The following is a 22,573-nucleotide window of genomic DNA, read 5'->3' as shown; positions in this document are numbered from 1 at the left end:
CATGTAAGTAGGTATAATATTATTTAGTGGCCGAGAGCCGTGAAGGATGCACGGCTAAATCGTGTTCCCGGCTGTGGCGGGAAGCGGTCACGCGTCGGCGCGCGAGCAGAGCAGAGCAGAGCGCTGGGCAGAGGGTGTGTGTGTGGAGCGCGGCCGGAGGCGCGGCAGGTTCATCTAATATCTGCATCGCCACAGTCTACTTCCCACCAGGCTCGTGTGCAGAGCTGCGAGTGAAATATGAGGAGCACCTTCAGTTCGCCATTGATGAGCTCCGTACCCTGTATGACTGCCCTCGATTTATCATCTGCGGTGATTTCAACAGCTTTCCAGTTGAGTCCCTCTGCCGGCTCAATGGTTTGCATCAAATTGTAACAGCCCCCACGCACGGGGACTCAGTTCTGGACCTCATCCTGACCGATCTGGGTGACTATTATCACGAGCCTGTGATGCTGTCGCCCCTCGGGCGCTCCAAGCACGTCATCGTGCACGCTCGACCGCGCACCATCCAGCCGACACCGAGGGAACGAATGACCGTGCGAATGCTGCCAGACTCGGGAGTTAGAGCATTCGGCAGGTGGATCACAGCACATGACTGGACCCCCGTATATGAGGCGTATTCCCCCGATGAACAGGTGGCGGTGCTGCAGTCAACGCTCTCCACTGCTCTAGACCGGTTTCTGCCTACCAAGACATTGCCAGTGCGACATCGAGGGAAGCCTCACATCACCGCCACCGTCCGACACGCCATTGCCCAGAAGCACAGAGTTTTCCGACTCGAGGGCATGTCCGACCGGTGGCGACATCTACGAAATAAGGCCACTCATCTGTGCCGCAAAGCCAAGGCGGAATTCTACGACAGGAAAATACGAGGAATGAGGACAGCAAAGCCGGCTACTTGGTACCGTCAAATCAAGAGTCTGACCGGCCGAGTAAAGAACGAACAGCTAAACTTCGCTGAGTATGAGAATGGTGGGGCGCTGGCGGAAGCGGTCAACCAGCACTTCGCATCTATCTCATCCCAGCTGCCGGCACTCAACCTGGAGGAATTCCCTGCCTACCTACCGGCGGACGCACCCCCACCGGTCATCCGACGAGCTGACGTCCAGAGGGAACTGAGCAGCATCCGCTCCAACATCTCCACCACACCGAATGAGCTACCAGCACGGCTGGTCAAGGAGTTTGCCTTCGAATTATCGCAGCCACTCACTCACATCTTCAACTCCTCGCTATCCTCCGGAAAATTTCCGTCTGCTTGGAAGCTATCCTTCATCACCCCCATTCCCAAGGTCAACCCTCCAACCTCTTTCAACGATCTTAGACCCATTTCACTCACCCCGCTCTTCTCCAAAATCTTTGAAGGATTTTTGACAACCTGGATCATGGCTGACATTACCCCATCACTTGACCCACACCAGTTCGGAAACAGGCCAGGCTACTCTACGGTACATTACCTGATCTCGCTATATGACTTCCTGGCTAAGAACACAGACAGCTCTTCAAACGCTGCGGCCATCCTGGCGATCGATTTTTCCAAGGCCTTCGACCTGGTTAGCCATGATGTCGTGCTCAGGAAACTACTGGACCAGCAAGTTCGCCCCTCCATCGTGCCTACAGTAGCCAGCTTCCTCAACGAGCGGAAACAGGTCGTTCGACTTGGTGGCTCGAATCCTGTCTCATCAGAGCTCACTACCACGTGTGGAACGCCCCAAGGGACAAAAATCGCCCCGATTGCATTTTTGGCTCATATAAATGACTGCGCAGTTACCGAAGATCATCGATGGAAGTATGTGGACGACCTCAGTATCGGCATCCTGTCTCCTGCAAGAGATGCAAACATTGTCCTTCAGAAAGCCCAGACGGCCGCATCCACTCTGGAAACATGGTCAGAGAACAATCTCATGAAGATCAACGGAAAAAAGTGTCATATACTCATCTGCAACTTCTCTCACAACACGGATATGGACGGCGCAGTAATCATTAACAACGAACCAGTACCTGTCGTCTCTACCATGAAACTTCTCGGAGTCCATATTACTTCTGACTTAAAGTGGACGGCAAATACAAATCATATCACAAAAAACGCCTCTCGCAGGCTGTTCATGCTCACAGTCCTCCGTCAGTTCCATGCAGATCTGAGCGATATCCGCGCCGTCTACATCAGCTTCATTCGTCCATGTCTGGAATACTGCTCTCAACTGTGGCACACGGGACTGACACAGCAACAAGCACAAGCAATCGAGCAAGTCCAGAAAAGAGCTTGCAAAATCATGATAGGATACGAAAACTACACCGACTACGCCTCTGCCTGCCAGCTCCTCAACCTCGAGACTCTGAGTGAGCGTCGCGATGCTGTCCTCTGCAAGCTGGCGGCCGACATCCTCGCCAACCCCGCCCACCCACTGTACCCGGGCGAGCAGCTGGCAAATGTGAGGCGCCCTCTGCGCCGGCAGCGAAAGTTTGTCGTACCGCGGGCCAAAACTGAGCGGTATAAAAAGTCCACTGTGCCTGTACTCATAGATCTAATGAACAGGATGTGATCCCCACGTAGATATGTTCGGAGCTCTTTTGAAATGCACTGTGTTTTTAATTTTTGTGATGCTTCTCACTTCATGTGGTGCCACCATTGCACAGCTCATGTACGGCCTTTTTACCAGTCGTTGACTGTCACGTGGTCAAATAAACCTTTATGTATGTATGTATGTAAATCAAGATGGACAAGTATCTCAAGCCCCCAGAACTCAACATTGATCCCAAATCGCCATCTGCTGAAGATGAGTGGGATATGTGGATTACAAAGTTTGGGGATTTCTTCAACTCCATCGATCCGGCCCTAAATCCCAACAAGCTCACGCTTCTTCGGGCTCACATGTCATGTGCATGCTATAAGCTCATGCTCATGTGCTCATGCTCATGTGCATGCCCCAAAAGCTCAGTAGATTAAGCGTGGCTTTAAATAAGAGAGCCTCTAAAAGAAAAATATAGGTGAGAAGGAACTTATGGGACACCCTGTATGTGTGCTGACCGGCTCCAAGTCCAACGCGCCGCCGGCCGGCCACCGCCGGCCGGCTCGGCAGTTCGCGGCGAAACGACGACGGCGCGGCTCCGCCGGCGCAACGGCGCCGGCGTCGTACGATTCGATTGACGTGCATTGTATGACGAATAATCAAGAAATATACATTCATTAAAGAACTCTTTTGGTCCTCCGGTTAATGAAACGATACGATCAGATACGCAATTCTTAGTGAACTGGACGATTACACGAACACTTTGGTCTGCCGTGCCGGATCAGAGTGAACGACGACGAAACACACGAACACTCGCCATTACCTATAAGTCAAAGGGGGAAAATCAACCCCCTGTTTTTCCACTAAAACGCGTCGGAATGGCCCCATATACCATACATGACTTCATATACGGTCAACCTTCACTACCTTGAGGCCTGTTCTGCAATTGGGCAGCTGTAAGGTCATTTGACGTCATCAAAGGTCACCATTTTTTGCCAATGACTCCGTACAGGAACGAGATACAGCCACGCGGATGGTCTCATTGTGTTCAGCTCGTCAAGGCACATCGAATGATATACATGATGACCTCGAGGTCACGTGACCTGAGGTCAATCTTTGACCTTGACCTTTCGAGGTCTACATATATGATTCGATGCGAATTGACGAGAGGATGAAGATGTTGCCCTTAGTTTGCTCCTAGCTTGGCTAATTCGAAAGTTATTTGAGAAAACTTCAGATCTAGCGCCGCAATTTTGACTTTTTTTACCCCTGTCATAGGCGGCGGAACGGGGAGGGCATCGGGGCACCGTGCCCCCTTCGAATTTGGCATTTTAACATTAGCCCTATGGGCGTTGCATGGAAAGAAGGGGACCAAAAGTCGGCAGTGCCCCCCCCCTTTAACCCTCGCCCGTACATGCCATTTTCCCATCCTAGAATGCACATGGGGGGGGGTGCCACCCCCCCCCTGCGCCATTTCGTTCCTGTTGGAGATAGAGCTTTGCGGTAAAGACCAAAAAGATTCTTTGGCAAGAGACGAATCCAATGATACCCAGTTTTACCTTCTCAGGTCAGTCATTGACCTTCCAGGTCAGGTCAAACTAAAAAATGTTGCTGTTTTGGGCCACCGCTGGATATCAAGTGCGCTGCTTATCATATACCGATGACTATGCCGTTTTCTGGCGCCAAGCCAGCTATAACCTCTTCGTCACACTACCCGACCAGACTTTTGCTGTTGAGGTCATTTCAGGTCAAGTTAGGTCAAGGTCAATGATATGTGTTTGTATGTCTGTGTGTGTCTGTGTGTGTATACTGATGTTTGCACCGAGTGTTTATTTGTCCATGTTACATGAAATCATGATCTGAGAAGCTCTTACCAAAAATGCAGTCAAAAAACTTCACGAAAAGTAAATTTAGCTTGCCTAAAACGCAATTATTTTAGATGACCTAGGTTGACCTTGACCCTGACTTTGACATATGTACATCGTCGAACAACATGTTCCATGATAGATTGGAGGTAAGAATGGCAAAAAAGGCCGAAATCAAGGTGTCAAAAGCTCACAAGGCCCATAGCCAACGCAAGATGTTGAGAATTGGTCATTTGGGTCATGACATGACCTGAAAAACAAGGTCATATCTCCAAAAACAAAAACCACAGAAGCTTGAAATTTGTAGTGGACATCAAAAAAGGATAGAGGAGCAGCTATACGAAAAATCAGCCTTCTAGCTCTTAAAATGTTGAGTGCAGAGCAGAAAAACTACCTGGGGGGTGGCAACCCCCCCCCCCCATATGCGGGCGAGGGTTAATTGAGGGTGTTCCGCCGCTACTGCCCATGCCGACGACCACAAGCCGCTTCTGATGGCCCCACATCTTCCTTTGAGGGCATGCGGGGGGGGGGGGCTATATTTGCCCTTAACCCGGTAGGCGGTGGGCCTCCCAGCCACCTTCCGCGCGGTGGGGGGGGGGGGGCATTTTTTGCCCCCCTCGTATCTCCGAAACTACTGGACGGATCCGGAAAATTCAAACGGCGTTCGATAGCCCTGTCAAATTTGTAGAGGCAAACCAAACTTCATTGACCTCAGGGTCACCGATGACGTCACAGGTCAGGTCAAAGATAAATTGTTTCACCATTCACGGGGCTTCTAGGGAAAGCGCTATAACACCGAGTAAAACGCATTTTGTCGAAAATCAGCGATAAGGCGTCAGTTGTCTAGTACATATGTTGCTATTAGACATAGACCCGGGAACAGGGGGGGGGGGGGCAGCGGGGGCGCTTGCCCCCCCAACTTGGGAGCCGAGGGGGCGGCGCCCCCTCAACATTGAGGTAGCGAGAAAAGGTCTTTCCTCCCTTTTCCGGACTTCTTTCCTTCTTGTTTCCTTTAAACATCTACACATCAACACACGGCATTTTCCTTGCCATCTGAATGGTTTCTGCTGATACAGTATCGATTTGACAACATCTGCTATTGTCATCCCGCTTTGGTTTGGGCCTGACCTTGGCCATAAATTTGGCAGGCCAGATTTTATACTGCACCAGCTTGAGTCAACTTTGAGAAATACATAACGCACATACAACGGTGCGTTATGTGCGGCAACCCCATAGTTGCCGTTATGGGGCCCTCAGAAAAATAAGTGTGGGACCATCACAGGCGGGAAATGCCCCTTATAGAACTGGCCCCTCATAGCCCGGTAAGACCTCTCAGAGGCCGGTAACGGGTCTTTGGAGATGACCGAGGTGCCCTTAAAAGCCGCAAGAGGCCCTCAGAAGCCGGCGTGGGGCTCTTATGGAGATCTTAGTGTGGCTATTTAGGGCCCATGAGGTGCTCTGACCAGCCCCTTATGGGGCCCTTCTGAGTAGAAATATGGCCATCGTTAACCCTCAGCGGTCAAATGGCGCCGCAGGGCCCCTCGGAGCCGAGGGTCCCTTTTTATCCCGATGGGGGGGGGCACGTGTCCTCTTAGACCCCCTAGCTACGCCACTGTTTCAGATGCATCATGTCAGGCATTTTAGGCTCGCCCCCCCAACTTGAAAATCGTTCCCGGGCCCCTGCTATTAGAGGTCACTGGTCATACCAGGTCAGGTCACAGGTCAGGTCACCAAAGGTCACCAAGGGTCACCACATGAACCCAACTTGACTGAGGTTGTGCGATGCATGTTTTATGGCCAGTTTTTCATTTCCAACTTAATGGTATTGGTTATAAGACCATCAGGTACGATTTACGTCACTTTCTGGTAAAGGTCAGGTCAAGGTCAGGTCAAAAAGGGTCAAATTTCAAAGTTGATATTTTGGCATAAAATGGGTATTTATTCAATGCAGCTCGTCACGGGTAGTCTAATGGTGGTCTTTGTTTTGCGCTACGAGGTCTAGAATTGCTTAAAATTGAGTTTGAAAATTTGACGTCATCAATTTTGAACAGTTTTTTCGCTATAACTTGGCCAAAAAAGAGGTATTGATCTCAAATTTGGTATGTAGATAGAAGGCGGTAGGGACTATCACATATATTCCGGTTTTTCGAAATTCAAAAAACTTTGGATTTTTCGGCTATTATTTTCAAAAAATCTATTTTTTATTCTTGGGGGACAAAATCCAAAAATTTAAAAATCCGAGATAGCAGTTTTGTAGCCCTCTTTATTCCACACCTTTTTGTGTTTGGAACATTTTTCTGTATCTCTAAAGCTGTAGGCCTGACAGCTCTTCCCGCGAAACCTTTTTTTGTCGAAAATGGCAAAAATGACGTCACTCTGACGTCATTAGCGGCCAACCTATCATAGCCTTTGGAAAAAATTTTTGGTCACCATGTGCGCTAGCTACTCCCGGGAGGGTACTGAAAGTTTGGTGACGATCGGCGAAGCGGTTCTCGAGATATATCGAAAAAACTAAAGGGGGGGGGGGCAAAAAATGCCCCCCCCCCACCGCCTGGAAGGTTAAGAGGACGCCGTGCCGGCCCCACTGACCTCTGGGCTCTGAGAACCCCTTGCTGACATATGAAGGGCTCACGCTTACCTCTGCTAGTCTGCAAAATACGCGGCGTCGTTGCTATGATAGGAAATGCTCGGGGAGATGCCCTGAAAGCGACGTCATATTAGCCGGCTGGACAACTAAGGAATTTGGCTTTTGCTCCGCCCTCGTGGCTCTCCGGTAGCATTCGCTGTCTGTCACTCCGAGCCATTAGGTAGCCCATACCATACATACTAGGTCAACAACGGTCACGACCCCAAATTTGTACAGCAGACTGTGGCCCACCCAGTGGAGCTAAGGGGCACGTGCGTGAAGATAGCGACGGATTCAGCGTCGGATTCAGAATTCGCTGAAAACACGTTATCAGGTCAAGTAGGACACGCTGACTCCAAAAATAGACATAAAACACATTTCTAAGATCATCTTCAGGGTCAAATTTGAGGTCAAAGGACGGGGTACCCGATAACGTCCCGAATTATGGGGGTAAGAGGACCAAAAGTGGTAGTACATGATAGCTGGTCACCGTGGGCAGCCTCCGTGACCATGACCTTGACCTTTGACCTTCAAGGTCAAATTTGAGGTCAAATGACGGGGTACCGGATAACATCCCGAATTATGGGCTCAAGAAGACCAAAAGTGGTCATACATGATCGCTCGTCACCGTGGGCAGCCTCCGTGAACCTGACCTTGACCTTGACCCTTGACCGTCAAATTTGAGTTCAAACGACGGGGTTGACCTACCTTGAGACGATACCCCTTCCTTGTCTCAAATCGTTCCGCCGCCTGTGGTAACGGAACCTACCCACCCAGTGTAATTGAAAATGTTGCCTCGACTCTCTAATCCTTATCCTAATTACATCCATTTCCCAGCATTCCAAAATGGCAGACCCGGACCTCTTCGAGTTTTTAAAACTGATTGAGACCGAGGAGGCTGCCCTGAACTACTGCCAGAGGCAAGGTTTGATCCCGGCACCCAACGCAGCCGCTGCAGTGCGAAGGGGACCGGCTCGTGACATAGGAGAGCAGTGGGGCATCTGCGGTGCAGTGGGTTTTAACCCAGCTGTGCCTCAATGCACTGGCCGGGTAACCACCATCACGCGCTACTTTAAGAATGGCCCCAAACCGCAATTTCGCTGCGTGAAATGTCGCAAACAGCTGTCACAGCTGCATGGTATGAGGCCTGTGCGGCCTGGTGCCCATGTCGGCACATGGTTTGCCTCGCTCGACGCGCAGGGCAAGCCAAACACCAAAGTGGGGAAAAGGGAGGTACTATGGATCGTGTACTCCATGTCAAAAGGCATGTCCGTGTCCCAATCAATCAAACTGACTGCTCCAACCCTAACGATCGTCAAAGACACCGTCATTGACTGGCGGAACTATGTGCGAGAGCTGTTTGAAGCTGCCCTTCGCCGCTCGCCACCCATGGGCGGCCCAGGAGAAGAGGTTGAGATAGATGAAAGCCTCTTCAGGGGCAAACGTAAATATAACAGGGGCCGTCTGCTCCTGGGTGACCAAGCAGCCGGTGGTGCAGCCGGCGGTGTGCCTGGTGCGGTGGCCGGCGGTGCGGGAGCCGGCGGTGCGGTGGTCGGCGGTGCGGGAGCCGGCGTGGCCGGCGGTGCGGGAGCCGGCGGTGCGGTGGCCGGCGTGGCCGGCGGTGCGGGAGCCGGTGGTGCGGGAGCCGGCGGTGCGGGAGCCGGCGGTGCGGGAGCCGGCGGTGCGGTGGCCGGCGTGGCCGGCGGTGCGGGAGCCGGCGGTGCGGGAGCCGGTGGTGCGGGAGCCGGCGGTGCGGGAGCCGGCGGTGCGGGAGCCGGCGGTGCGGTGGCCGGCGTGGCCGGTGGTGCGGGAGCCGGCGGTGCGGGAGCCGGCGGTGCGGTGGCCGGCGTGGCCGGCGGTGCGGTGGCCGGCGGTGGATTGCGCGGCGGTGGTAACCGCAACTATGGGAGGAGGATCGCTGGACCTTGGGTCTTTGGGATGTTGTGGCGCAGGACAGGAGAGCTGCGCCTCATCCGCGTGGACCGGCGGGACGCGGCCACTCTGCTGCCGCTGATTCAGCGTCACATCGCTCCTGGGACCACCGTGTATTCGGACGAATGGGCTGCTTACCATGGCATAGACGCGATCCCAGGCGGCAACTACATCCACCGGACAGTGAACCACCAGGTAGGCTACTGGACGGGTTAAAATTTGCAGCATCGATACGATATGAGAAATGCCTAGATACAACTAGTGAAATGTTTTTGCGCTACCTTAACCCGCGCCCTGCTGGGGTGGTGTTTGAACATGTTGTGAAAATTTCAGACCAAGGTCATTCAAGGTCAGGTCACCAGGTCACTTGAAGTGACCTCACCTCATAAAAAGTTTCAATGTCTGTCATAGCTACACCGAGTGACCGATCGCTTTGAAACTTTCAGCGATTGCTAAGAGCAATAGCATGTACAAAATGTATATCTCAGAATTTTGATATCGATGACCTAAGGTTAGGTCAATTTTGCGACCTCCCCATTATAAGTCAATGGGAGAAAATTGAAATGCGCCTCCTTTGGACGAAAGACATTATAAACACTCCCAAACACTGAATTACAAGTGGTTTAGACACACTGAACATGAAAATGGTGTCCGTGACCCCTGTTTATGCCCTGAGGTCATCTTAGGTCACGAATGGTATCTAACAGTTTTTCGCAAATAACTTTTGATAGAGGCATGCTAGAGCGATGAAAACGCCTTAGATGTGTTCAGCTCGACGATACGGATCGACTGATATGCAACATGACCCTTTCCGGTCAGGTCATGACCTTTACCTGAGGTCAAATTTTCAAGTTGATCTTTCAAGGTCAAGTTATAGTTCATTCGATGCGTCTTGACGAGAGGAACACGATGCCGGTAAAAGTAAGCTCGTACAAGGCTTGGGTCAAAAGTTATTGCAGAAAAACTGTTTCCGAAAAAATCGGCTATTTTTGCAGTTTTTGCCCCCTGCAGGCAAAACCGTTGACGTTAGGTCAAATCTGAGAGAATTATTCAGAAAGGACGTTAATAGGGCTATCGAATGCGCTTTTTCGCGGCGCTGTAGCTCTATTGGTTCTCGAGTTATGCGTTGGGTTCTTGGAAATTGTCGACATTCGACCTGAAAATCGGCGAAATTTTGCCTTCAATGACCTCTGGTGACCTGACCTTTGACCCGACCAAAAAATTGACCGAAGTGATTTCCTCATTATTTTTGACGCTCTTTCGAACGCCGCCTTCCGCGTATCGCTACGTGGCCCAGGAGCCGAGTTAGAAGGGGGGGGGGTGTTCAAACACCCCCCCCCCCAGCAGGGCGTGGAAATCCAGGACCCCCAGCCGGGCGCGGGTTAATGAAACTTGATGATGAAAAGCCACATGTGTTGCATGTTTGCAGAACAACTTCATCAACCCAGCAGACCAGGCGGTGCACACGCAGGGCATCGAAGGAGCATGGTCTCGTGCCAAGCTGGACCTCATGCGACTGAAGAGAGGAACATCGCCTGAGCTGCTTCCCGGCCACCTGGCACGCCTCTGGTGGCAGTCAAGAGATCGCGACGACGTGCGCCCGTTCCTGAACATCCTGCAGCTGATCAGGGAGGCATACCCCCAGTGAACGTTCAAACCTTCGACCGTTCCAACCTGCGACACAAGCCCGAGACTGTAGTGACTAAGCGTGTATACGTGTTTGTGTGCAAGTGTGCTGTGTGTGTGTGTGTGTGTGTGTGGTGTGTGTGTTGTGTGTGTTGTGCGTGCGTGCGTGCGTGCGTGCGTGCGTGCGTGCGTGCGTGCGTGCGTGCGTGCGTGCGTGCGTGCGTGCGTGCGTGCGTATGTGTTTTCGTGACAGAAATGTTCTTTGATATGTTCTAAGTGAGCGGCAGCCTCGATGCCTTTTCTACTGCTCCTGATGTCGTTCTGCTGGACTGTGGACTGTGTGGCAGATTCCGTGGTCCTGAGTATAACCTGAAGACGGCCACCTCCTGATCTGGAGAATAAAATGCATCTCCTACCGCTCAGTACTACTCATCAGTACTACCGCTGTATATTATCTGGGCAAGCCACGATATGTTAAAAAAGCTATGAGAGAAAAATGTTTCCGGATATATTTGAGGCAATATAAAGGCACGTATATCTACAGTATTTGCACTTCAAGTCCGTTCTTTCAAAATTTGTCAGACTTTAACCCGCGCCCTGATGGGGGGGGGCCATTTTGGCCCCCCCCTGTGGTTTTTCTTAAATAGCGAGAAAACGGCGGCGCGCAGCGCCGCCAAATTTTGGGTACCTTACCGGACATCAATTTGACACCTTCACACAAAATTTCAAGTCACAGGTCACCTCAGGTCAGAAGTTATTGAGGTCAAACTGAGGTCATGTTCGAGTAAAAATGAGCAAAAAACATGACATCTTGAAACGCTCACCAATTTTACAGTTAACAAGCAATTTTAAAGTTCTTTATGTGGTTGTGTAGACAAAACACGGCGCTACAAAACTGCTATCTCGGATTTTCGAAATTTTGGGATTTTGACCCCCAAAAATCAAAAAAATTGATTTTTTTAGAAAAACTCAAAAAATTTCCAAAATTTTTTTTCGAATTTCGAAAAAACCGGAATATATGTGATAGTCCCTGCGCTCTTCGATATACATACCAAATTTTAGATCGATACCTCTTTTTTTGGCCAAGTTATAGCGAAAAAACTGTTAAAAATTGATGACGTCAAATTTTTGAACTCAATTTTTAGCAATTCTAGACCTCGTAGCGCAAAACGGAGAACACCATTGAACTCCCCGTGACGAGCTGCATCGAATCGATACCCATTTTATGCAAAAATATCAACTTTGAAATTTGACCTAATTTGACCTGACCTTGACCTGACCTTGACCTGACCTTGACCAAAACGTGACCTAAGCTGGCCCTAAAGTCTGTCTGACCCACATAATCGCAATTGTCATGTAAAATGGACCATAAAACATGTATCACACGACACTTTCATATTGTGACCCCCCCAGTGACCTGACCTCTGTGACCTGACCTGGTATCAGTGACCTCAAATAGCAAAATATGTGTTTGAAGAACATTTCCCCATCGATGATTTTCATTGAAATGCATTTTACACGATTTTACAACGCATTTCTTGTATTGCCTGTAAACGGTGAAAATTCGACCTTTGACCTGACCTGTGACGTCATCGGTTTGACCGAGGTCAATGAAATTGGGTCACAAGGTAGTTCCCCGTTGGGGCTATCCAACACCGTTTACCGCTTGTCGCTATGTTGCGTGGTTCTCGAGATCTGAGGGGGGGGCCAAAATGGCCCCCCCCCATCAGACCGCGTTGCTCGGCAGACCCCATCTGGGCGCGGGTTAATAGAGTAGGAACCTCAATTTTTCAAAGTTATTGTTTTCATGATACTCATATTTTACTCGAATCTATGACAGCTCTGTGGTTTACTAGGAACGGTGCTCCTAGTTCGTCATTTTTATTTTTTTACGTCCTAGGGTATGAATTTAGAAGGCACTTATTGGCACACTCGAGACAAAAAAGGCAGGTATGCAATGGTGTAACTAATAACTATACATATAACCCTCGCCGTCCGGGGGGGGGGGGGTTGCCAACCCCTCCCCATGGGCCAGGTAAAGAAAAGCAACTAGTTGTTTACTACAAAGTTCAGGTAAAGAAAAGCAACTAGACCAATTAAAATCAAATACATACCAATTAAATCATCTACATACCAATTAAGCTCTCCCGCGATGATAAAGTGGGCTATTGAAACAGCGTCCCAATATTGAAACCAGAGCTGCGAAATCAGGGTAAGAGTCAGAGTCGGAGTTGAAATCGACCGGAATCGACCTTTCTAACCAGAGCCAGAATCCGGGCCGATTTGGAGGCATGGGTGAAACTTTGACATCACCATTGGGGTCCCAAACGTCCAAGGGGGCCTCCATTTAGTGGGGGCCTCCAAGCAATTAGGGGCCTCCAATTGCGGAAGTGGTAATTTACGAACCACGCCAGGGCCTCCTCTAAGAAATTTTCATTGGGGGACCAGAGGCTCAGAAGCCAAACCTAGGGTACCAGCATATCAAGTTTTCTCATCGGATTTAGGCCACTTATTTTTCGTCACAGCTCTGATGCCATGATTTTTTTTTATATTGATAAAGAAATGGTAGGTCACCTGACCCTACTGGTGGATCCAGGCCAGCAGGGTGAAATTGCATGTAAATATCCCGCGCAGCGTCCGAAATCGACGAAAATTTCTGGCTTTTCACTTTTGACAATAAAACACAATGCCTTTATTATAGAAAAAAAGAATTTAACGGCACAGCATTGCGCAAGGAATCTAGCCGACCCCAGAAAGTGTGAGGGTTAACCTTCGCCCGCACCTGGGGGGAGGGTTGCCACCCCCAAGTTAGTTTTTCTGCTCTACACTTAACATTTTGAAGCTAGAAACCTGATTTTTTGTATAGCTGCTTTTCTATCTTTTCTCAGCGTCCATTGAAAATTTCAAGTTCTTTTGGGTTTGGAGATATGACCTTGTTCTTCAGGTTATGTCATGTCCTAAATGACGAATACCCAATATCTTGCGTTGGCTATGGGCCTTGTGAGCTTTTGACACCCTGATTTCGGCTTTTTTGCCAGTCTTACCTCCCACCTATCATTGAACCTGTTGTTCTGCGATGTACAGATGTCAGGGTCAGGGTCAAGGTCAGAGTCAGGGCCTAGGTCATCTAAAATTATTGCGCTTTAGGCAAGCTGAATTTACTTTTCGTGAAGTTTCTTTGACTGCATGTTTAGGAAAAGCTTCTCAGTTCATGATCTAATGTACATAATAGGGACACACAAACCGATCTGTGCACACATCAGTACATACACAGACATACACAGACATACAAACACATATCATTGACTTCGACCTAACTTCCCGTGAAATGACCACAGCCAGCAAATTAGTCGGATAGTGTGACAAAGAGCTGTTCTAGCTGGCTTGGCACTAATACGGCAGCGTCATCGGTATATGACGGGTTGGCCCGCTGCTTGTGTAGGTATCTTATTCGACATCACCACATTTTTTACAAGATTTTAAGCCTCGCGGTCAAGAGCAACAGATTCTTTGGGAAGAGACGAATCCAATGATACAAATTTTATCTCATCAGGCCAGTCATTGACCTTCCAGGTCAGGTCAAACGTCGCAGCCCGGATTCAGCCCAGATTCGGGACACCTCCGATCAAGCTGAAACGCGCACACAATGTAGGTCCTGACATTCCCAATCCACAGTCCAATTCATTCGGCGGCACTCCCAGCCGTTTGACCTACAGAGGTCAGCAAAGGTCACGTTGCCCAAATTTGCACAGCAGATTGTGGCCCACCCAGTAGAGCTAGAGCGCTAAAAATGGCACCAATCGACTCGCCAGCATCTAATCTTACTTTCCCAACACTCATTTGACCTCTCAAGGTCATGCGATGACTTAAGGTCATTTGTTGGCCAGGTCTAAAATACACTTGCACAGCAGTTTTCGAGTAGAGGGATTGACCGAATTCCAAATCAACGCACATCATCGGGTAGCCCATAGGCCGTAGTAACTTTCCTTCGAAACCGCTTCTCGATATGTGACCCCGTTTGACCTCGGCAGGTCAAAATGTACAAATAAACGACACTCCATACGTCGCAGCCCGGATTCAGCCCAGATTCGGGACATCTCTGATCAAGCTGAAACTCGCGTACGATGTAGGTCCTGACATGCCCAATCCACAGTCCGAGTCATTCGGCGGCACTCCCAGCCGTTTGACCTACAGAGGTCAGCAAAGGTCACGTGGCCCAAATTTGCACAGCAGATTGTGGCCCACCCCACCCAGTAGAGCTAGAGCGCTAAAAATGGCACCAATCGACTCGCCAGCATCAAATCTTACTTTCCCAACACTCATTTGACCTCTCAAGGTTATGCGATGACCTAAGGTCATTTGTGGGCCAGGTCTAAAATACACTTGCACAGCAGTTTTCGAGTAGAGGAGAGGTCAAATGAGTGTTGGGGAAGTAAGATTAGATGCTGCCGAGTAGATTGGTGCCATATTTAGCGCTCTAGCTCTACTGGGTGGCCCACAATCTGCTGTGCAGATTTGGGCAACGTGACCTTTGCTGACCTCTGTAGGTCAAACGGCTGGGAGTGCCGCCGAATGACTCGGACTGTGGATTAGGCATGTCTGGACCTACACCGTGTGCGAGTTTCAGCTTGATCGGAGATGTCCCGAATCTGGGCTGAATCCGGGCTGCGACGTATGGAGTGTCGTGTATTTGTACATTTTGACCTGCCGAGGTCAAACGGGGTCACATATCGAGAAGCGGTTTCTAAGGAAAGTTACTACGGCTTATGAGCTACCCGATGATGTGCTTTGATTTGAAATTCGGTCAATCCCTCTACTCGAAAACTGCTGTGCAATGTATTTTCGACATAGCCCACAAATGACCTTAGGTCATCGCATGACCTTGAGAGGTCAAATGAGTGTTGAGAAAGTAAGATAAGATGCTGACGAGTCGATTGGTGCCATTTTTAGCGCTCTAGCTCTACTGGGTGGGTCACAATCTGCTGTGCAAATTTGGGCTACGTGACATTTGCTGACCTCTGTAGGTCAAACGGCTGGAGGTGCCGCCGAATGACTCAGACTGTGGATTGGGCATGTCAGGACCTACATCGTGTGCGAGTTTCAGCTTGATCGGAGATGTCCCGAATCTGGGCTGAATCCGGGCTGCGACGTATGGAGTGTCGTTTATTTGTACATTTTGACCTGCCGAGGTCAAACGGGGTCACATATCGAGAAGCGGTTTTGAAGGAAAGTTACTACGGCTTATGGGCTACCCGATGCTGTGCTTTGATTCGGAATTCGGTCAATTCCTCTACTCGAAAACTGCTGTGCAAGTGTATTTTCGACATAGCCCACAAATGACCTTAGGTCATCGCATGACCTTGACAGGTCAAATGAGTGTTGGGAAAGTAAGATTAGATGCTGGCGAGTCGATTGGGGCCATTTTTAGCGCTCTAGCTCTACTGGGTGGGCCATAATCTGCTGTGCAAATTTGGGCCACGTGACCTTTGCTGACCTCTGTAGGTCAAACGGCTAGGAGTGCCGCCGAATGACTCGGAATGTGGATTGGGCATGTCATGGCCTACATTGTGTGCGCGTTTCAGCTTGATCGGAGGTGTCCCGAATCTGGGCTGAATTCGGGGCCAGGCCTTGTATGCATATTGTCCGCACCAAACAGTCTGATCTGTGGCAAACTAACAACCAACTCTTGTGTGTCTTATATGAGTATGAGTTACTATTTCAGACAGCAGTAACGCTACCAAGGGCGGCTGTCACCGTAAGGCCGATATGTGGATAACACCACCATCGGTGGCGGTGCTACCCGCACATTTTTGGAGGACGAAAAATGCAGGACTTGTTTTCGACGTCTGTGAAGTAGCCTAATTTTATAATGGAGCGCTGGAAACTTTGCCAACATGTAGGAAAACATCCCTAACTTCACATGAATGCAAAAGAGCTTCGTTTTTACTACGCATATCAGCTCGGTGAGCAGAAATGCTTAAGGTGGCGGTGCTCCCCCCGCTTCCCCTACACACCGGTTTCTAATTCTCCGAGCACCCCCCACCAACATGCCCACACTGCACCCCACACACTTGTTACACCATACAACACATACTACTACACTGCCCACACCTCCACCATCACCGGCGACACATAACTCAATACATTACTTCACATGGCCTCAACCTGGATCTCCCCACTCTCCTGGGAGACGACCATCCACTTCTCCTCGAAAAACTCTTCGCATTCCTCAATGACGCGCAACTTTTCTACCAACTTTAACCCCCGGCCTGGCCTAGTGCCAGAAACTTCATTCTCTCCTACGTGCTTCTTCGCCATTTTCTCTCCGCCGCGCCATTGATTGTACGTGCTAATGATTGCTTTTCCATTCTTGCTGTTGATGTTGTTCTCGTGATTTTTGTGATTCTCGTTCGATGTTGTTCCCCCACCGCTTCTCATTCTCACTAATTGCTCCGTTGAATCGTCGATCTCGCTTATCGCCTGTGATTTACACGCGGGTTAACGGCGACGGCGGCGAGGCACCGCGAACACTTAGGTGACTCCATATTGCGCGCTCCGATCAGGTCGATTGGGCCGAGATCGTTGAGCTCCTGGTTACCTGAGGGACACCTGGTTATCTGAAGGACTCCTGGTAAAGGACCCCTGGTTACGAGGGCCCCTGGTTAGCTCAGGGGCCCCTGGTTACCCGAGGGGTCTCTGGTTACCTAAGGGACCCGTAGTTATCTGAGGGGCCCCTAGATACCCAAGGGGCCCCTGATCCCCTGGATGGCCCCTGGCCAGTCATCTGAAGAAGCCCTGGTCACCTGAGGGGCCCATGTTTATCCGGGGAGTACCTGGTTATCTGAAGGGCCTCTGCAGTCACATGAAGGTCCTTAGTTGACCGAGGAGCCCCTGGTATAAACGGCCCCTGATTATCAGAGAGTCCCCTGGTCACGGTAACCTGGTGGGCCCCTGATCAATTGAAAAGCCCCTGCAATCACTTGAGAGGCCCCTGATTACCTAAAGGGCCCCTGATCACTTGGATTTAATGGCATAGCTAGGAGGCGAGGGGCACGCGTCCGTTATATGGTTTAGGGTCCCCTTGGGCCCGAGGGGCCCTACGGTGCCAATTGACATCAGAGGGTCCGCGCTGGCCACGCTTCAACTGGAAAGGAGTGAAAGGACACCACGGGGCTTTTGAGAACACGTCATGGGCTCTTATGTAGCCACACTTATCTCCAGAAGGGCCCCACCCCAGGTTCTGAAGGACCTCGCCGGCCTCTGAGGGCCCTTGAAGGCTTATGAGGATCAGCTGTAAGGGCCCCACACTTGTTTGTTATGCCCCCACGGCCCACACCAGTGTTTCTGAGGGCCCTCACAATGGCGCCTGGAAGGGCTTGAAGCGAGTCAGTGGGCTGTAGCACCATTCATACTGCTTATCTCGACCCCTTAAAACTCGAAAAAGTACTATAAAGTCGGCCTCTAAGTCAACACCATGGCGTGATTCGAACCCGTCCCCTTTGGATTTGAAGTGAGTCATTGCGCTGTAGCTCCATTCATAATGCTTATCTCGACCCCTAAAACTCGAAAAAGTACGATAATGTCGGCCACTAAGTCAACGCCATGGTGGGATTCGATCCCGTGACCTTCGCATTTGCAATGAGTCAGTGGGCTGTAGCACCATTCATGCTGCTGAACTCGACCCCTAAAACTCGGAAAAAGTACGATAAAGTCGATCACTGAGCCAACGCCATGGTGGGATTCGAACCGCTGACCTTTGCATTTGAAGTGAGTCAGTGGGCTGTAACACCATTCATGCCGCTGAACTCGACCCCCTAAAACTCGAAAAAGTACGATAAAGTCGGCCACTAAGTCAACGCCATGGTGGGATTCGATCCCGTGACCTTCGCATTTGCAATGAGTAAGTGGGCTGTAGCACCATTCATGCTGCTGAACTCGACCCCTAAAACTCGGAAAAGGTACGATAAAGTCGATCACTGACCCAACGCCATGGTGGAATTCGAACCGCTGACCTTTGCATTTGCAATGAGTCAGTGGGCTGTAGCACCATTCATGCTGCTGAACTCGACCCCTAAAACTCGGAAAAAGTACGATAAAGTCGATCACTGAGCCAACGCCATGGTGGGATTCGAACCGCTGACCTTTGCATTTGAAGTGAGTCAGTGGGCTGTAACACCATTCATGCCGCTGAACTCGACCCCCTAAAACTCGAAAAAGTACGATAAAGTCGGCCACTAAGTCAACGCCATGGTGGGATTCGATCCCGTGACCTTCGTATTTGCAATGAGTCAGTGGGCTGTAGCACCATTCATGCTGCTGAACTCGACCCCTAAAACTCGGAAAAAGTACGATAAAGTCGATCACTGAGCCAACGCCATGGTGGGATTCGAACCGCTGACCTTTGCATTTGCAATGAGTCAGTGGGCTGTAGCACCATTCATGCTGCTGAACTCGACCCCTAAAACTCGGAAAAAGTACGATAAAGTCGATCACTGAGCCAACGCCATGGTGGGATTCGAACCGCTGACCTTTGCATTTGAAGTGAGTCAGTGGGCTGTAACACCATTCATGCCGCTGAACTCCACCCCTAAAACTCGGAAAAAGTACGATAAAGTCGATCACTGAGCCAACGCCATGGTGGGATTCGAACCGCTGACCTTTGCATTTGCAATGAGTCAGTGGGCTGTAGCACCATTCATGCTGCTGAACTCGACCCCTAAAACTCGGAAAAAGTACGATAAAGTCGATCACTGAGCCAACGCCATGGTGGGATTCGAACCGCTGACCTTTGCATTTGAAGTGAGTCAGTGGGCTGTAACACCATTCATGCCGCTGAACTCCACCCCTAAAACTCGGAAAAAGTACGATAAAGTCGATCACTGAGCCAACGCCATGGTGGGATTCGAACCGCTGACCTTTGCATTTGCAATGAGTCAGTGGGCTGTAGCACCATTCATGCTGCTGAACTCGACCCCTAAAACTCGAAAAAGTACGATAAAGTCGGCCACTAAGTCAGCGCCATGGTGGGATTCGAACCCGTGACCTTCGCATTTGCAGTGAGTCAGTGAGCTGTTGTAGCTGCACCTGTGGCTGCACCCTCCGTGGCATTTTCCGACCGGCTGTGCTCCCCTAGATTTCGTACCTGAAGCCGCCCCTGCGTGCTGCGAGGTTAAAATCACTAGCCCTAGAGACCTTCTAGAGACTTTTCAGCGGTGACTTGAGTGGCAACCCTTCGTGTGACGTCTGCTCTACCAATGCCACAAGCCCATTGGCCAATTTACAAACCAAGAAACCACCAGTTGCAGCTACTTTACTTTTGGCCAGTTACACCAGAATTTCACCAGACAGCAGTCAGCAATCATGAGAAAAATAATCAATGACGTGAAAATATTATACCAGAGCAAAACTAATGGTTTTTACCAGGGATGTGGAGCCGGAGCCGGAGCCGGAGCCGGAGCCGCCGGAGCCGGCATATTTTGCCCGGAGCCGGAGCCGGAGCCGGAGCCGTGCAACAATATAGTCCGGAGCCGGAGCCGGAGTCGGAGCCGTCAAAAAAGGGAGCGACTCCGGCTCCTTTTCTTAAGAGGAAACAATTATTTACCTAGTTCGGTTTGACAGTACAAGGCGTAAAACAATGTGGTATTCAAAATGGCCTTGTTATACAAATACAGAAGCAACGGGTACCAATCCCATCGCCTTTTTTCTTCCACCCGTATTTAATTGATCGCATAGGGGATGTAGGTACTGAGTAAAAGCCGGAGCCGGAGCCGCCGGAGCCGGATCATTTTACTCGGAGCCGGAGCCGGAGCCGGAGCCGCCATGACATTTCACCCGGAGCCGGAGCCGGAGCCGGAGCCGATTTTTTTCTCCGGAGCCGGAGCCGGAGCCGGAGCCGTCTGAAATTTCCACGGCTCCGCATCCCTGGTTTTTACTTACTTACTTACTGAATTACAGGACAGGTAATAGGCTAGGAAAAGGGGGGTGTCTAAAAAGCAGACGAGATTAGCAGACGAGCCCATGCTCAGTAACTACTGGACCGATTTGGGTAATTCTTTCACCATTCAATAGCAGGGAACTTATATAGGTGCCGTTTTTCGTTTTTTGGCGATTGGTTCACTCTGACTGGACCAATCGGACCAAAATGGTCCAGAACCATACACCCCCTTAAAAGCAGACGAGCCCATGCTCCGAAACTACTGGACCGATTTCAATGAAACCTTCACCATTAGACGCGCCGTGGTCTGAAACGGTGCCGCTTTTGATGATTTTTTATTGGTCTACCCTAAGTGGTCCAAATCGGTCCAAAACCGCTAAAATCTGTTGCAGACGAGCCCATGCTCCGAAACTACTGGACCGATTTCGATGAAACCTTCACCATTAGACGCGCCGTGGTCTGAAACGGTGCCGTTTTTGATAATTTTTTGATTGGTCCACCCTAAGTGGTCCAAATCGGTCCAAACCCCCTAAAATCTGTTGCAGACGAGCCCATGCTCCGAAACTACTGGACCGATTTCGATGAAACCTTCACCATTAGACGCGCCGTGGTCTGAAACGGTGCCGTTTTTGATGATTTTTTTATTGGTCCACCCTAAGTGGTCCAAATCGGTCCAAAACCGCTAAAATCTGTTGCAGACGAGCCCATGCTCCGAAACTACTGGACCGATTTCGATGAAACCTTCACCATTAGACGCGCCGTGGTCTGAAACGGTGCCGTTTTTGATAATTTTTTGATTGGTCCACCCTAAGTGGTCCAAATCGGTCCAAAATCGCTAAAATCTGCTGCAGACGAGCCCATGCTCCGAAACTACTGGACCGATTTCGATGAAACTTTCACCATTAGACGCGCCGTGGTCTGAAACGGTGCCGGTTATGATAATTTTTTATTGGTCCACCCTAAGTGGTCCAAATCGGTCCAAAACCGCTAAAATCTGTTGCAGACGAGCCCATGCTCCGAAACTACTGGACCGATTTCGATGAAACCTTCACCATTAGACGTGCCGTGGTCAGAAACGGTGCCGTTTTGGATAATTTTTTATTGGTCCACCCTAAGTGGTCCAAATCGGTCCAAAACCCCTAAAATCTGTTGCAGACGAGCCCATGCTCCGAAACTACTGGACCGATTTCGATGAAACCTTCACCAACGCGCTCTGGTCTGTAACGGTGCCGCTTTTGGATAATTTTTTAATTGGTCCACCCTAAGTGGTCCAAATCGGTTCAAGTACAGCCCAAAAATACGTTTTCATGTAGTCAACCGATGAGCTGGTTTCCGCAGCGCGGAGGTGCCCCAGGCCCAATTAGCATGCATTTTTGCTCTAGTTTGGAAAGCAAAATGCATTACAATGGGTTTGGGGCACCTCTGTGCTGCAGAAATCTATCCGGACTCTGACAAAGTACAAACGGGTTTTAGGCATTTTGGACCGATTTGGACCACTTAGGGTGGACCAATCAAAAAATTATCAAATACGGCACCGTTTCAGACCACGGCGCGTCTAATGGTGAAGGTTTCATCGAAATCGGTCCAGTAGTTTCGGAGCATGGGCTCGTCTGCAACAGATTTTAGGGGTTTTGGACCGATTTGGACCACTTAGGGTGGACCAATCAAAAAATTATCAAAAACGGCACCGTTTCAGACCACGGCGCGTCTAATGGTGAAGGTTTCATCGAAATCGGTCCAGTAGTTTCGGAGCATGGGCTCGTCTGCAACAGATTTTAGCGGTTTTGGACCGATTTGGACCACTTAGGGTGGACCAATAAAAAATTATCAAAAACGGCACCGTTTCTGACCACGGCACGTCTAATGGTGAAGGTTTCATCGAAATCGGTCCAGTAGTTTCGGAGCATGGGCTCGTCTGCAACAGATTTTAGCGGTTTTGGACCGATTTGGACCACTTAGGGTGGACCAATCAAAAAATTATCAAAAACGGCACCGTTTCAGACCACGGCGCGTCTAATGGTGAAGGTTTCATCGAAATCGGTCCAGTAGTTTCGGAGCATGGGCTCGTCTGCAACAGATTTTAGCG

The 22,573-nt window shown here is 50.1% G+C and overlaps 2 protein-coding genes across 4 annotated transcripts in view; one reads left to right on the top strand and one right to left on the bottom strand.

Moving 5' to 3' along the window:
• LOC122367851 (josephin-2-like) overlaps window positions 1–20,578 on the bottom strand; it is a 48,777-nt gene extending 28,199 nt beyond the window's left edge. Inside the window, exon 1 of one of the 3 annotated variants that reach the window (XM_043341309.1) lies at window positions 20,490–20,578. The gene's annotated coding sequence lies outside the window, so the exon portion shown is untranslated. Of the gene's footprint in view, window positions 1–19,949; window positions 19,973–20,489 lie in introns of those variants that run through there. The other 2 variants (XM_043341310.1, XM_043341311.1) reach the window with 2 other exon arrangements.
• LOC122367847 lies at window positions 2,268–10,709 on the top strand. The gene is made up of 4 exons (XM_043341304.1): window positions 2,268–2,426; window positions 7,833–7,915; window positions 8,948–9,122; window positions 10,357–10,709. Exons 1-4 carry the CDS (start codon window positions 2,268–2,270, stop codon window positions 10,573–10,575), a joined length of 636 nt encoding a protein of 211 aa, XP_043197239.1. The 3' UTR covers window positions 10,576–10,709.
• Window positions 20,579–22,573: the final 1,995 nt, after the last annotated feature.

Source organism: Amphibalanus amphitrite, unplaced genomic scaffold (assembly GCF_019059575.1).
Source record: "Amphibalanus amphitrite isolate SeventyFive unplaced genomic scaffold, NRLGWU_Aamphi_draft 000900F_arrow, whole genome shotgun sequence".
Classification (NCBI taxonomy): Eukaryota; Metazoa; Arthropoda; class Thecostraca; order Balanomorpha; family Balanidae; genus Amphibalanus; species Amphibalanus amphitrite.
The sequence above is the reverse complement of the archived record's forward strand: the minus strand, read 5'-3'. Positions and strand labels throughout refer to the sequence as shown.

Coding starts and splice junctions, on each gene's coding strand:
- LOC122367847 (XM_043341304.1), top strand. CDS start 2,268: ATGATAGGATACGAAAACTACACCGACTACGCCTCTGCCTGCCAGCTC. Junction 2,427..7,832: donor CGGGCGAGCAGCTGGCAAAT/GTGAGGCGCCCT, acceptor TCCATTTCCCAG/CATTCCAAAATGGCAGACCC. Junction 7,916..8,947: donor GCCCTGAACTACTGCCAGAG/GCAAGGTTTGAT, acceptor GTTGTGGCGCAG/GACAGGAGAGCTGCGCCTCA.